An 11,867-nucleotide genomic window follows, 5' to 3' on the forward strand; every position below is an offset into this window, starting at 1 on the left:
TTTTAAAATGTAAATAACAAATAACTTGGCACCTGTTCTCAACATCCTTGCTTTTCTCACCAGTCATTTTGCAGGCAGTTTCACAGATTGTGTTCTTAAAATATTTGGTCTTGGTACCGAAGTACCAGTGGGTTTACATTGTTTCTAGGAAAGGCAATTTTATAAAAAGGTAAAATCCTTTGGAGATTTTCTTATAGTGTGGTACTTCATGTGAGGAGTACGCATGTCGTTGTTGATTAGCATGTGGAAGGCAGTAAATGGAGGTGTTCTCAGTAAAATGCTCTGGTTTTTTTCAGCATTCTTGGATTCTTCAACCCTTCAGTTGTTTTTTGATCTTTATCATTCCATCCCTCCTTCGTTTTCTCCTCTGGTAAGTTTAGTGTTTATTTTCCTTACGGACTCCACTACCAGGAAGTGTTTGTAGGATTCATCTGGGAGATTTACTGTCAGTTAAAATGCCCGAGGCTGACTTCTGACAGCTCCTTGACTTTGATGGCACTATAGTGACAAAGGGGAGGCTGCTCCCGCACTGCTGCTGGTAGTTTTGATGCCTCTGCAGGGTTTGGATTTGACCTAAGAGCAGCTTGTTTGCTGGAAGTCCAACCTACTTCTTTGTCCTTGCGTAGCTCCGAGTCTGCCTGCTCACTCTTTCAGCAAGCCCTTTTTGAGGGATGCAGCTTCTGTTATTTCCACTGTACTGCGAAGTTGATCCTAAAACCATACTGCGAGTAGGTAGGAAGTCTGGGAGCACAGCTGAGGAGTGTGATTTCTCCTTCCACACTTTAAAACTAGGCCACGTCCCAGCTGGATGAAACGGCCAGTAGCACAATTGAACTAAAACTTGGGTTATTTCTTTCTTGGAAAAAAAATTGCCTGCCAGGCATTTATCTATCTGATAAATATTTTTCGTAATTCTACAATGACAACGTGCCCTTTGGCTAGGGAGGGAAGGGTCCTTCAGAAGTATTTTTTTCATTATGTTGAAGGGTTACTTGCTAATTCTGAATTTAGAGCTGCAAATATTCATGAGAGGGTTTAACAGTGTGAGACTTTTGTTGTTGTTGTTGTTAACTGAATAGAAATCTCAAGCAATTACGCCTTTAATTGTCCTGCCTCTTTGATCAGTAAATGTAAGAGCCAGCAAGAACGAGAGGCTTAGTGGCTGAGCAGGTAGTCCTTACACTGGTCGGAGGGAATGGGGCTTTGCCTCTGGATAAGGATTGCAGGGTGCTATCAAAGCTGACTGCCGCTGCTCTTCCAAGTCCTGCCTGTGTCTCACTACTGCAGCTGCACCTGGGAATTTACTCTGGATTTACATTTCAGAGGTTTGAGTTGAGGACAATTTAATATTTTTTTTTTCTTGCCAGTCTTCTATCTTCTGCAATATTTTTCCAAGTCTGTGTTAATTTTACCAGCTTTCCCTGCCAGTCCTAGTGTATTTTCAGTCTTCTGAGATCTGTGTTCTCCATCTAAAGAAATCCCAGCCTTTTTGGGAGCGGAGTTTGGAACACACTTTTGACTGTCAGGATGGAGATGTTCCCTTGGGCGATGTGGTTTTTATCTCCGCTGTAATTTGTTTCTACACTTTTATACAGACTACACAGAATTGCAAAGATGAAGGAGCTGTCATGTAGCATGCAAAGGAGCAGCAGGCTTAAATGATTTGTTGTGTCATGAAAAGGAAACGTGCTGTTCATTTTATTGTTCTAATCCCTCCCTTTCTGTTTATTCCCTTTGCCCCTTTTAGGTTTTATCCTGCTTAGTGCAGATAGCCTCTGTACGCAGATCCCTCTTCAACAACGCGGAAAGAGCGAAGTTTTTATCTCATCTCGTTGATGGAGTTAAACGAATACTGGAAAACCCACAGGTGAGTATTTCGGGTGCAGTCAGTGGAACTGTGGCTCTGCTTCCCTCTGCCTCACCTTTCCTCACCAAAAATACTTCCTAACGTACGTGTCCGCTTGTGGCACTGGGGAGAAGGGTGCAACATCTTGCTGCTCTCTTCCTGTCGTTCCACCGTAAATCCGCACCTCTTGTAGCTGACTGCCATGTGTTGTCAAGTAGTGCTGTTTCTCAAATCTTCTCCTCTTTTTCTCCTCTCAGAGTTTGTCAGACCCAAACAACTACCATGAGTTCTGCCGATTGCTGGCCCGATTGAAAAGCAATTACCAGCTGGGAGAGCTGGTGAAGGTGGAGAACTACCCTGAGGTCATCCGACTCATTGCCAACTTCACCGTGACCAGCCTGCAGGTACAAAATGGTTTTATTTACCCTTGATGGGTGTTTATGCCCCTTGTCTTCTTTTGAAACAAAATTATTACCCTCTTGTCTGTTCTTTGCCCCTTAATTTGCTGTATGTTATTTTTACCAAAAAACCCTGCAGACTCTGTGACAAATCCTGCAGTGTAGCATTGATTATTTTGTGAATTCCTGCTGAATGGAACAGGAGCAGTATGTGGGGGAAGGCAGAGCTGCTGTGCCTCCAGAGTCTTTCCATGTCCTAGCAGGGGGGAAAAAAAAAACCTGTTAAATAAGGTTTATTTTTAGAATTATGTATCACTTCGCTATTGAAATGCAGTTGCAGGGATTGATAGTAATATGAATATCATTCCATTTTCCCACTTAGTTTTCCACTGGTGTATGCAGCTTGTAACTACACTGCTGCGCAGAATATGGTTTTAAAAATTATATAACTTAACGGCTTTGTTAAATTTTTATATTTATCTGGGAAACAGCTTTAAACTGTACTTTCTGTTTGGGAAGCTGTCTACAGCGCACTACAGTATGAGCTCAGCAGTAGTTTGGAACCAAAGGTTTTGACGCAGCCTAGGAACTCGGGATGATCTTTCAGTGTCTGCTGAGCGCCGCTAGTGCTCACTGAATTCAGGTGTGAACTGAAATTCATTGTGAAAATTGGCGACCAGGTCATTAAAGCTTTTAGGTGTTGCTGTATCTAGTGCTATGCCCGTCCAAATAATCTGGGTAAAGTAACCAAGATCCTAACTCGCTGGTTTTCTTTCCTTTCTCTTGGCTCCTGGTAGCACTGGGAGTTTGCGCCGAACAGCGTTCACTATCTCCTTAGCTTGTGGCAGCGGCTGGCTGCATCAGTGCCCTACGTTAAAGCCACAGAGCCTCACATGCTCGAAACATACACACCAGAAGTCACGAAAGCTTACATCACATCCAGGCTGGAATCTGTGCACATCATATTGAGGTAAAAAAAGCAGAGAGATGGCAGCGTTTCTTCTTGTCAGCACCAGAGTCTGAAGGCTCTAGTGTGTTTGTCTTCTGAGGTTTCTTTTAAAAACGGGTACGGCTGCAGGAAGTTTGGTGAGTCACCAAAGGATTTCTAAGGGAGCCTTACCTAAACGATATTCTGTCTCTTATACAAAAGAGATTGGGGGGTTTTTTCAAGCTTTTTTTTTTTTTTTGAGATCTCCAATGGCTGAGATTGATCCAAGTGCTCACCGACATCTTATGGGTTGAATTCATCCTACCTAACATCATACACCTGCAGCATAGTGCTTCCACTCTGAATTGCCATCATAGCAGAGAGGAATATGTATGCGAAGTGTGATTCATTTAGTTTTTAGATCTCTCCTGTGGGATGGCACAAATCTTACCTAGAAGTATCTTATCTTTTTTTTTTTTTTCCTTCCTTTGAGTGTAGGAGCAGCCTACAAGACTCTTGTTGCAGTGCCTGAATTTGTGGGGGATGAATTCTACCTTGTGTGTGTTTGTATTTGATGAAAACAAATGGTCAAATCTAGAAAAACAATGCCTGTCTTAAGGAAGACTGATCGGCTTATCCCTTTCTAGGTATCTAGTGATGCAAGGGAGGAACAGCAGGTTTAGCTAGCTCTGGAGTTTGCAATAAATTCATTGTTGAGATTATTTAGAGGAAAAGGCAACTAAAACATTGAGAAAGATGGAAAGCTTTTTTATACAACAGCCAGGCAGAGACCTTGTTCTTGGCACTGCACGTTCTGTTCAAAGACCTCAATAAATGTTAAAGACGTAAGAAAAGCTTAGTCATCCCAGGTCCTGATGGCCTTTCCACCTGAACCATTACTCTTCTGCTTTATGGCCACAACAACGATCAGATGCTTAGGTCTGTGTAACTCTCCATCGTGACAAATAGTAGAGGCAGAGACTTCAGTCACTGGAATTGCTGCATGCCTGCGAAAGCATCCTCTACCTGGTAGAAATAAGTTAATGTTATGGGTTAGGCTGTCTCTACATTTGAAGTCCTTTGCTAATCTGCTTTCTCGCTGCATAGGGATGGTTTAGAGGATCCACTGGATGATACTGGCCTTGTGCAACAGCAGCTAGATCAGCTATCCACCATTGGCCGGTGCGAGTATGAGAAGACCTGCGCTCTGCTTGTGCAGCTCTTCGACCAGTCAGCCCAGTCCTACCAGGAGCTGCTGCAGAGTGCCACCGCCAGCCCCATGGACGTTGCTGTACAAGAAGGTGAGCGTCTTTGGAGAATTGTGGCCTGCAAGTTTGCAATAGGTGGCCTGTTCGCAAAAGTACCGTTTCAGAGGCCTGCATTCCTGGTGAAATCCATAGGGTGGGGAGGCAGATCTCACAAACGTTCCCTTGAGGAGGTACCTGTGTGCTGCAGAATATTTTTGGCTGTAGACAAGACACTCCCAAAGCACACAGATTGCTCTCTGAAGATATTGCTGTCCCACAGCTGAGTCCCTTTTTGGGGGAAATATAGCACATCCCCTTGCCCAGTCTTTCAGGGACACGTTATGAGGATGTGACCCATCCACAGGTGGTCAGCACTGCCTGCCTCATCCCTCTTCTGTCTGAGGCAGTGTACAGCGTCGTCATCTCAACCTCCCCGCTGGCTGCGTGGCAGAAACCTCCAGCTGGTTGTTGGTACTGAGTAATTGGGAGTGGGGTGTTCACCTGGTGCCACTGTCCACAGTGGGTGTCTGTCCGCAGTGTTGGGTGGGTTCAGCATGGAGGTTTTGCACTTGCCCAGCTGGTTGGTTTAGGAATTGCTTAACACTGGCCATAAAGGCACAGTTCCTTCCGAGTTATGCCCCCCTCTGATAACATAGCTTGCTTCCCCTTCCGTGGAGGAATTGGATGCAGCAGCACAGGTATGGAAACTGTTCCTCTTCCTTCTGAAACAGTGTTGTCTGATCTAACGTGGTGGGGTTTTTTTGTGTGTGTGGAGGTAAAACTCCCATGCGATGTTGACTTCTCCACCAGCCACATGTACTTTGAAAAAATAAACACTGCCTGCTGACATCTGCCCTTGTTTAAATACGCAGAATACAGTTTTACAAGAAAGTTGCTTTCTGCAGTGGAATAGCTTTAAATAATGAAAATCTTCCAGGCAGACCTGGCGTTGTTGTTTCTTTACTAGTAAAGTCGTGCCTGTTCTCCACCGAGTGGAAGTTTGAGTAATTTTGGTATAAATGGGCACAAAAGCAGAAAGATACTCCTTGTGAATCCTGTCTTTGTCAAAATAAAATGCAGATCTCCTCAGCTTCCTCCGTGTAATGTGTGACGTGCTTGGTTCTGATGTCCTCTGTTGGTTTCAGGGCGCCTGACGTGGCTCGTCTATATTATCGGGGCAGTGATTGGTGGTAGGGTCTCGTTCGCCAGCACGGATGAGCAGGATGCGATGGATGGCGAGTTGGTTTGTCGGTAGGGATGCTGACTGTTTTCTAGCTGCACCACTATTGAAGTCAACAAAAGAATTGCTGTTGTGAAGCTGCCACCATGTTCTTCCCCTCTTTTCGCTGAAAAGAACGGTGTGGAATTGGCCGTCCTGAAAGAAGAGATGGGTGGCACTGGCTAGAGCCAGCCAGCAGAGTTCTGCTGTGGTTTGCCTAAATTGGGAAATCTGGCTTATAAGAAAGAGAATGAGAGGGGAAGAGCATGTAAGAGGGGAATTATACTGCGCTTAAATGCATGCATTGGAGTAGCACTAAATGCATGATGGTTCTTTGCTGGGGTGGTGGGGGGAAATCTTTTTCCTAGTTAATAATCCAAAGTGAGTTTTGTCCGTAAATACGCTGTGAATATTGTAGCTCTTCTCTAGCTGTTAAAACTTTACAATGTTGTCTAACATGTGCTGGGTTTTCAGGATTGTAAATACTCTCCAGTGCAAGCTTTATCTGATGGATGTGAGAACACGTAGCTTAGAATTCATGAACCAACCTTGAGCTGCGCTGAATGCCTTCTGGTCCAGAGCCTAATCGCTCTGCTCGGAAGCTAGGGTAGGAAAAGGAGCTGAACTATGAATGTATGGAAGCTGGCCTGTTGGTGAGCCAGCAGATAACATCAGGTACTGGCTTCCCGCGTAGCTGATGAGTTACTGAAGAGGAAATGGTGAGACCCCATATATATTTCAGCTACCTTTAGTGCCAGCATAGGTGATGGATGTCCATAGAAGCCCATTTACGTTTTATCTTCTTTCCCACTCTGTGCTTTGTGGCACTTGCCAAAAAGAATATCGCTGCTTTTGCCCCGTTCTGTTGGATGTGTGTTACCCTAAAATCCCTCTGCCCCTTCCTTGCCAGCAAGGTCTGCTCGCTGCCTGTGCACAGGTCGCAGCGTTGTTTCTGCAGGGCTCATAACAAAAGCCAAACTGAAGCGGGAGTGTCACTTAGAGCCTTGCTCTTGTGAGGGGAGCAGTAGTTGCTCAGGTGGGTTTGAGAACACGATGGACCAGTCGTTAGGCGAGCGCACTAAAGCACCTGAAACTCACTTCACCAGCAAACTAAAACCTGAGGCCTTGCATCCCTCTCAGAGGGGACACGGAAGCCTTACAGTGGCCTTGCACCGGAGGGGAATGTACCCCAGTCACTGTTTTGTCACCAGTTTTGTCAGTCCTTGACCCAAAACAACAGCGCCCACAGAAAGTGAAAAATACCATTGCACTCAGCCTGGAAACACCACCGTGTGCCAGGAATCCCTCCCTCCTCCCAGGGCCCCATCAGCAAGGTGTGTTTTTTCCCACCTTTCTCCAGGGTGCTGCAGCTGATGAACCTGACGGACTCTCGCTTGGCGCAGGCAGGGAATGAGAAGCTGGAGCTTGCCATGCTGAGCTTCTTTGAGCAGTTCCGCAAGATCTATATTGGAGATCAGGTGCAGAAGTCTTCCAAGGTAATTAGTCTGCTTGGCTATGTCTCTTTGGGGATATGAAGTCCAGTAATAGCTTCCCTTTTTAAATGAAAGCAAGTGGCATTATTTGTTTTCTCTTCTTTATAGCTGAAAATACTTAAGAGACCAGTCTGCGGTGTTTTCTGGATACATGTCGCGTGTTAATTTTGCAAGCCCTGAGCTGTTTTTGAATACTGTGTTCTGTGTATGTCGGAAGGCAGCCAGTGACTGTGACAGTAGCCCTAGAACGTCAGTTTTGGTATCTGCCAGGTTTCTGCTGTGACTTCATATGAGTTCCCTTAAGCCAATATACCTGTGGAAGTGTGTGAGGTCATCACCTCGTACACCCATAAGGAGCCTGACCTTGGCACCTGTGCCTTGCTTCCCCACTCTAAAGTGGAGATCGATATCCATTCTCTTCATTACAAGGCAATTGTAGATTTGAATGCCTTGGTGCCTCTTTAAAAATGCAAAATACCCTTTTTTACACCAAAAAAAACCAGTAAAGAATGGGAATGTCATTACTCCAGAGTTAGGTTCCATTCCTTTCCAGTAACCTATGACCTTCCTTCCCCACCCCAGAGACTTCAGAGCAATGATGTGGCAAAAAACTCAAAGAGTTCCAAACAAATACACTAAGATACTGTGTGAAGCAGCACAGTAGTTATGTCCCCTTTCCCTAGGAAAGGCGGGTTCTCCAGCTTCTGTGTACAGTACCTGAACCTGCTCTGATTAGTGGAAAGAGGTAGCAGTGATTAGGGCAAGTATTGGTCTGGATCAGATCAGTCAAACAACACACGGAGATCTAGGAAAGCCCAGAGCACACACCCTCCTAGGCCCATGTGCCACACGGGGAGAACAAGTCAAAAACAAAGTCTTTGATCATTACTTGTTTTCTTGACAGCTTTTAAATTGGTGTTATTTTTTTCCCCTCCAGCTGTACCGCCGTCTCTCAGAGGTCCTGGGTTTGAATGATGAGACCATGGTCCTGAGCGTCTTCATAGGAAAAATGTAAGTGTTTCTGCTTGCAGGCATCAGAGATTCCAGGGTTTATTTGAAGGTATAACCAGGAAAACTGGAGCATGAGGGAGTGTTGTTCAGTCTAAAACTAGTAACATCTGGCTACTCAAGAGAATTACAGGCTTTTATCAGGGCTTAAGTCACGCGCAATATCCAGGATTGATTTATCCACCGTGGAGACACAAAAATAAGCCGTACACCAAGATAATGGATTCTCTTTCCAGTGCCTGCTTAGTAAAACCAAAGTCAGAGAAGGGGACAGCCTCGAGCACTCATGCCCTATCACTTGACTATTGGCAATCACCAGCCACGAAAGCTCTGTGGGGAGGGGACTCCTTCAAAGGTTTTCTTTGCAAATTGTGCTGTTCAGTACCAGGGTAGCGCAAGTCCTTTTCTTAAAATTCTTCCACTCCGGTAGGCACCCTATTCGGCCTGTTCCTGGGCAGCTCTCCTCTGGACCGAACCTGTCGACTGGCTTTTTGTCATGTCCTTGGCAGCTTCTGTTAGCATTTTGAACCAATTCAGTAGCTCCAGCGCTGACGCCCAGTGCCGTGCGCCTGGTGCTGTGCAGCCGCTAGCTCCCCTTCAAATTCTTTAGCATCGCCCCCATCTTTACGTGCATGGGGCCTTGCCTACCCTCGTGCGCCCCAGCTGCGCATCATCCCCAAGGGGTGAAATGGCTCTCCTGGAAGAAGCAAGGGCTACTAGAATTCTGCAGCTGACAGTGGATGGTGCAGGTGCAGAATTGCATACGTCTGCATGTAGTCACTGCCGCAGAATTCTCTTACCCTTGCTGCAGAAACCAGCCCTGGAGTGCCACAGAATTCCAAGGGCCTGGGTATGGGCCAGTGTAGCTTGGGACCCAAGTAGTGAAGATTATCTGAAGGATAATTTTCTAGTCAACCAAATGTAAGTACAGTAATTTTATACCAATATTTTGTGGCTTGTGATGTCTGTGGTTTCGGTGGAGGGTGGAGCTGATGATGTTTGGGTGACTTTTGAACTGAAAGAATCCGCCGCACAGCAAAGGGGAAGCCGAGCAAACCCCTCTGATCCTTCCTTGTTGTGCTCTTCCCTAGCATCACCAACCTGAAGTACTGGGGTCGATGCGAGCCTATCACCTCCAAGACGCTGCAGCTGCTCAATGACCTCTCCATTGGATATCCTTTTCGGAAGAGCTGTTGGGTGCGCAGGACGCTTAAGCCGATGGGGGAAGAGTGGCCCAGATGCTCGGCTGGAATGGGAGCACTCTGCATGTAACAGATTCCTGAACTGCTTCATCATTTGGGTAGTGAGAAGAAAGAGAGCGCGAGTGCTTGGTCAACGTCTTACCTAGCTGTTGAATTGCAGTGGATGGCTATAATGGTGTTTTATTCTGGCTCATAATCGCTTTGTAGCTTGCTGTCTGCAGTTAATTTGTTTACAGTCTATCTTAGGGCCTTCTACTTGTTCTTCCTGACAGAGTAAATAAAAATGGTCACTGCGGGTCTCTACAGGAGACTTCTATACAACTTGATTGCTCTTGCAACAAGTGGAAGAGAGGCTAGAACATACGGAATAATACAGACCTAAGTCCCCTTCCAGTTTTGCCCTGGAAAATGCTTTGCAAGCACTGTAAGGCGTTTTCTGCTGACTCTGCTGCTTCCTTAACACCCCCTTTACATACAGTAGTGTTAGAAAGCTGGTGAAACTGAGCGCCGTACAGTTCATGCTGAACAATCACACGGTAAGTCCTTTCACCTTCTGCTTCTTGTCTCACAGCAGACTCCTCCATCTGCCTTTGTGCAGTTGAGATAATCCCGATTTTAACACCTGGGCACACTTTTGAAGTTACCTGTCTCCCAGATGCTTCCATTGTACTAGATGAGCTTCTAGAAAACGTGATCTGTGTTCCGTCTCTCTTTATTTGAAGCCTGCCCTTCAGTTTTGAGGGGCTGTAATTACATGGTACCTTTCATCCCCAGAGGGTTAATGCGAGGGTCTCTTTATTCCACTGAAAGACAGCCATCTCCAGAGCAAAATGCAGGAGACCGCTGATACTGCTGCGCGTGCTGGTGGACAGCAGTGAGCGTTGTTTATGCAATATCAAGCAAAATATCACAGCATTTCAGTGCCCCCAGCTTTTGTTCTAAAAAGACTGATTTGGAAGAAGTGCCATCGCTTGCAGTGACCAGGAGAGCAGCCTTCTTCCTTGGTCACTACCACTATGGTCCTCCCTGGGCGGATCTGGGATGCTAACTTGAAATCAAAAATGTTAGAACGAGCAGCTAGAAGCCAGCAGCAAAGTATCAGATTTCTGACTTGCCTCTGGGAGCATGGAGTCATTTGATGCTCCGATGCTGGAGCAATAGGACTCCCAGCAGCACGTCCAGAAGGTTTGCATCGACTGGTTGAACGAGGCGCTGTATTCCTCGAGCTAGGGGATGTTTTGCAGGCAGTCCTATGTCCTGTGTTTGGCCCAGAAGCTGCACCCGAGCTGCGTCGTCTGGGGCTGCTGTTTCCGTGGAAAATGCAGGCAGGGTCACTGGGGATCTGTCTGCAGAGGGCTGGTTTTCAGCAACCTTAGTGGCTGAAGGATCCCCAGGAGTAAGGGTGGCAGATTGCTGCTTTGCTCTGGAGGCAAAGCAAGACTTCCTTGTTCATCTGGTCCTGGGGAATTCCAAGATGAAAGGTATCCTTGCCGGTGGATAGGATGCTGTTCTGGGGCGTGCAGGCGCGGTTCCTGTTGCCCTCTGGTGGCTTGCTCTCGGAGATGGCTGGCAGCTGCAGAGTGGTTAGCAAAACAGCAGAACAGTGGCGCTCGCTGCTTCTCACCCTTGCACAGGCTGAGAATTCGATGGGGGAATGCCAGAGATCCTCAGCCCTCGATACAGCAGCCCGTTCAAGGTGGTCGCTCCCCTTTAACCCATCTTTTCTTTTCCGTTTGCAGAGCGAGCACTTTTCCTTCCTGGGCATTAACAATCAGTCCAACCTGACTGACATGAGATGTCGGACTACGTTCTACACTGCACTTGGACGTCTTCTCATGGTGGATTTAGGTATTAGGGTCTTCTCCTGGGAGAAGGGTCTTAGGTCTAGGGTCTTCTGTGGTTTGGAGGCTAGGATCTGCAGGATGGCAGGCTCAGCTGTTTAGGGAGCTGTAAGCTCCCCCAGGAAAGGATGGTGGAATGGGAAAAGCCAAATGGGATAAGAAAAAGATGGAGAAAGAAGCTCCAGAGTAGTGGGTTTAGTGCTCTGTTGCTGAGTACAAGTAGTTCACAAGTGCATGCCACCAACGCTGGCGCTAAATTTTTCTTTTGTAATATTCCAAAAGTGTTCTTGATGTGGCAGAGTTTGTTCTAAGCCTTACCTGTAAGTTAGGTATCGGCAACGATAGATGACCTGTCTGGAAACCTGTGGTCTCACTGCCTCTGGCTCCATGGGTGAGCCACGTCTGCACGTCTAGCACAGGCAGAACAGCAGGACACAAGGATGTGCCGTCTATTTCCTCCTGATTTCTTCATTTTTCTTTCAGGGGAAGATGAGGATCAGTATGAGCAGTTCATGCTTCCCCTCACAGCTGCCTTTGAGACTGTGGCACAGATGTTCAGCACAAATACTTTCAATGAGCAAGAGGCAAAAGTAAGTTGGGCAGGACCTTCCCTGTTATCCATGCTCTCCTTCCTCTTTCCCTTAGGGGCTTTAGACAGACAGGAGAGAGCAAGTAACTCTTGCAG

General features: G+C 46.5%; 1 protein-coding gene across 4 annotated transcripts in view; it reads left to right on the forward strand.

Annotated features, from left to right (window-relative positions):
• Positions 1-11,867, forward strand: part of XPO7 (exportin 7) — a 48,400-nt gene that overhangs the window by 28,299 nt on the left and 8,234 nt on the right. For all 4 annotated transcript variants that reach the window (XM_055696237.1, XM_055696238.1, XM_055696235.1 and 1 more), the window contains exons 8-19: positions 297-370; positions 1,748-1,867; positions 2,104-2,250; positions 3,042-3,214; positions 4,280-4,473; positions 5,565-5,670; positions 6,999-7,134; positions 8,069-8,142; positions 9,231-9,311; positions 9,814-9,877; positions 11,081-11,189; positions 11,666-11,772. In XM_055696237.1, the coding sequence (XP_055552212.1) occupies positions 297-370; positions 1,748-1,867; positions 2,104-2,250; positions 3,042-3,214; positions 4,280-4,473; positions 5,565-5,670; positions 6,999-7,134; positions 8,069-8,142; positions 9,231-9,311; positions 9,814-9,877; positions 11,081-11,189; positions 11,666-11,772 (1,385 nt within the window). The remainder of the gene's footprint in view (positions 1-296; positions 371-1,747; positions 1,868-2,103; positions 2,251-3,041; positions 3,215-4,279; positions 4,474-5,564; positions 5,671-6,998; positions 7,135-8,068; positions 8,143-9,230; positions 9,312-9,813; positions 9,878-11,080; positions 11,190-11,665; positions 11,773-11,867) is intronic.

Source organism: Falco cherrug, chromosome 18 (assembly GCF_023634085.1).
Source record: "Falco cherrug isolate bFalChe1 chromosome 18, bFalChe1.pri, whole genome shotgun sequence".
Taxonomy (NCBI): Eukaryota; Metazoa; Chordata; class Aves; order Falconiformes; family Falconidae; genus Falco; species Falco cherrug.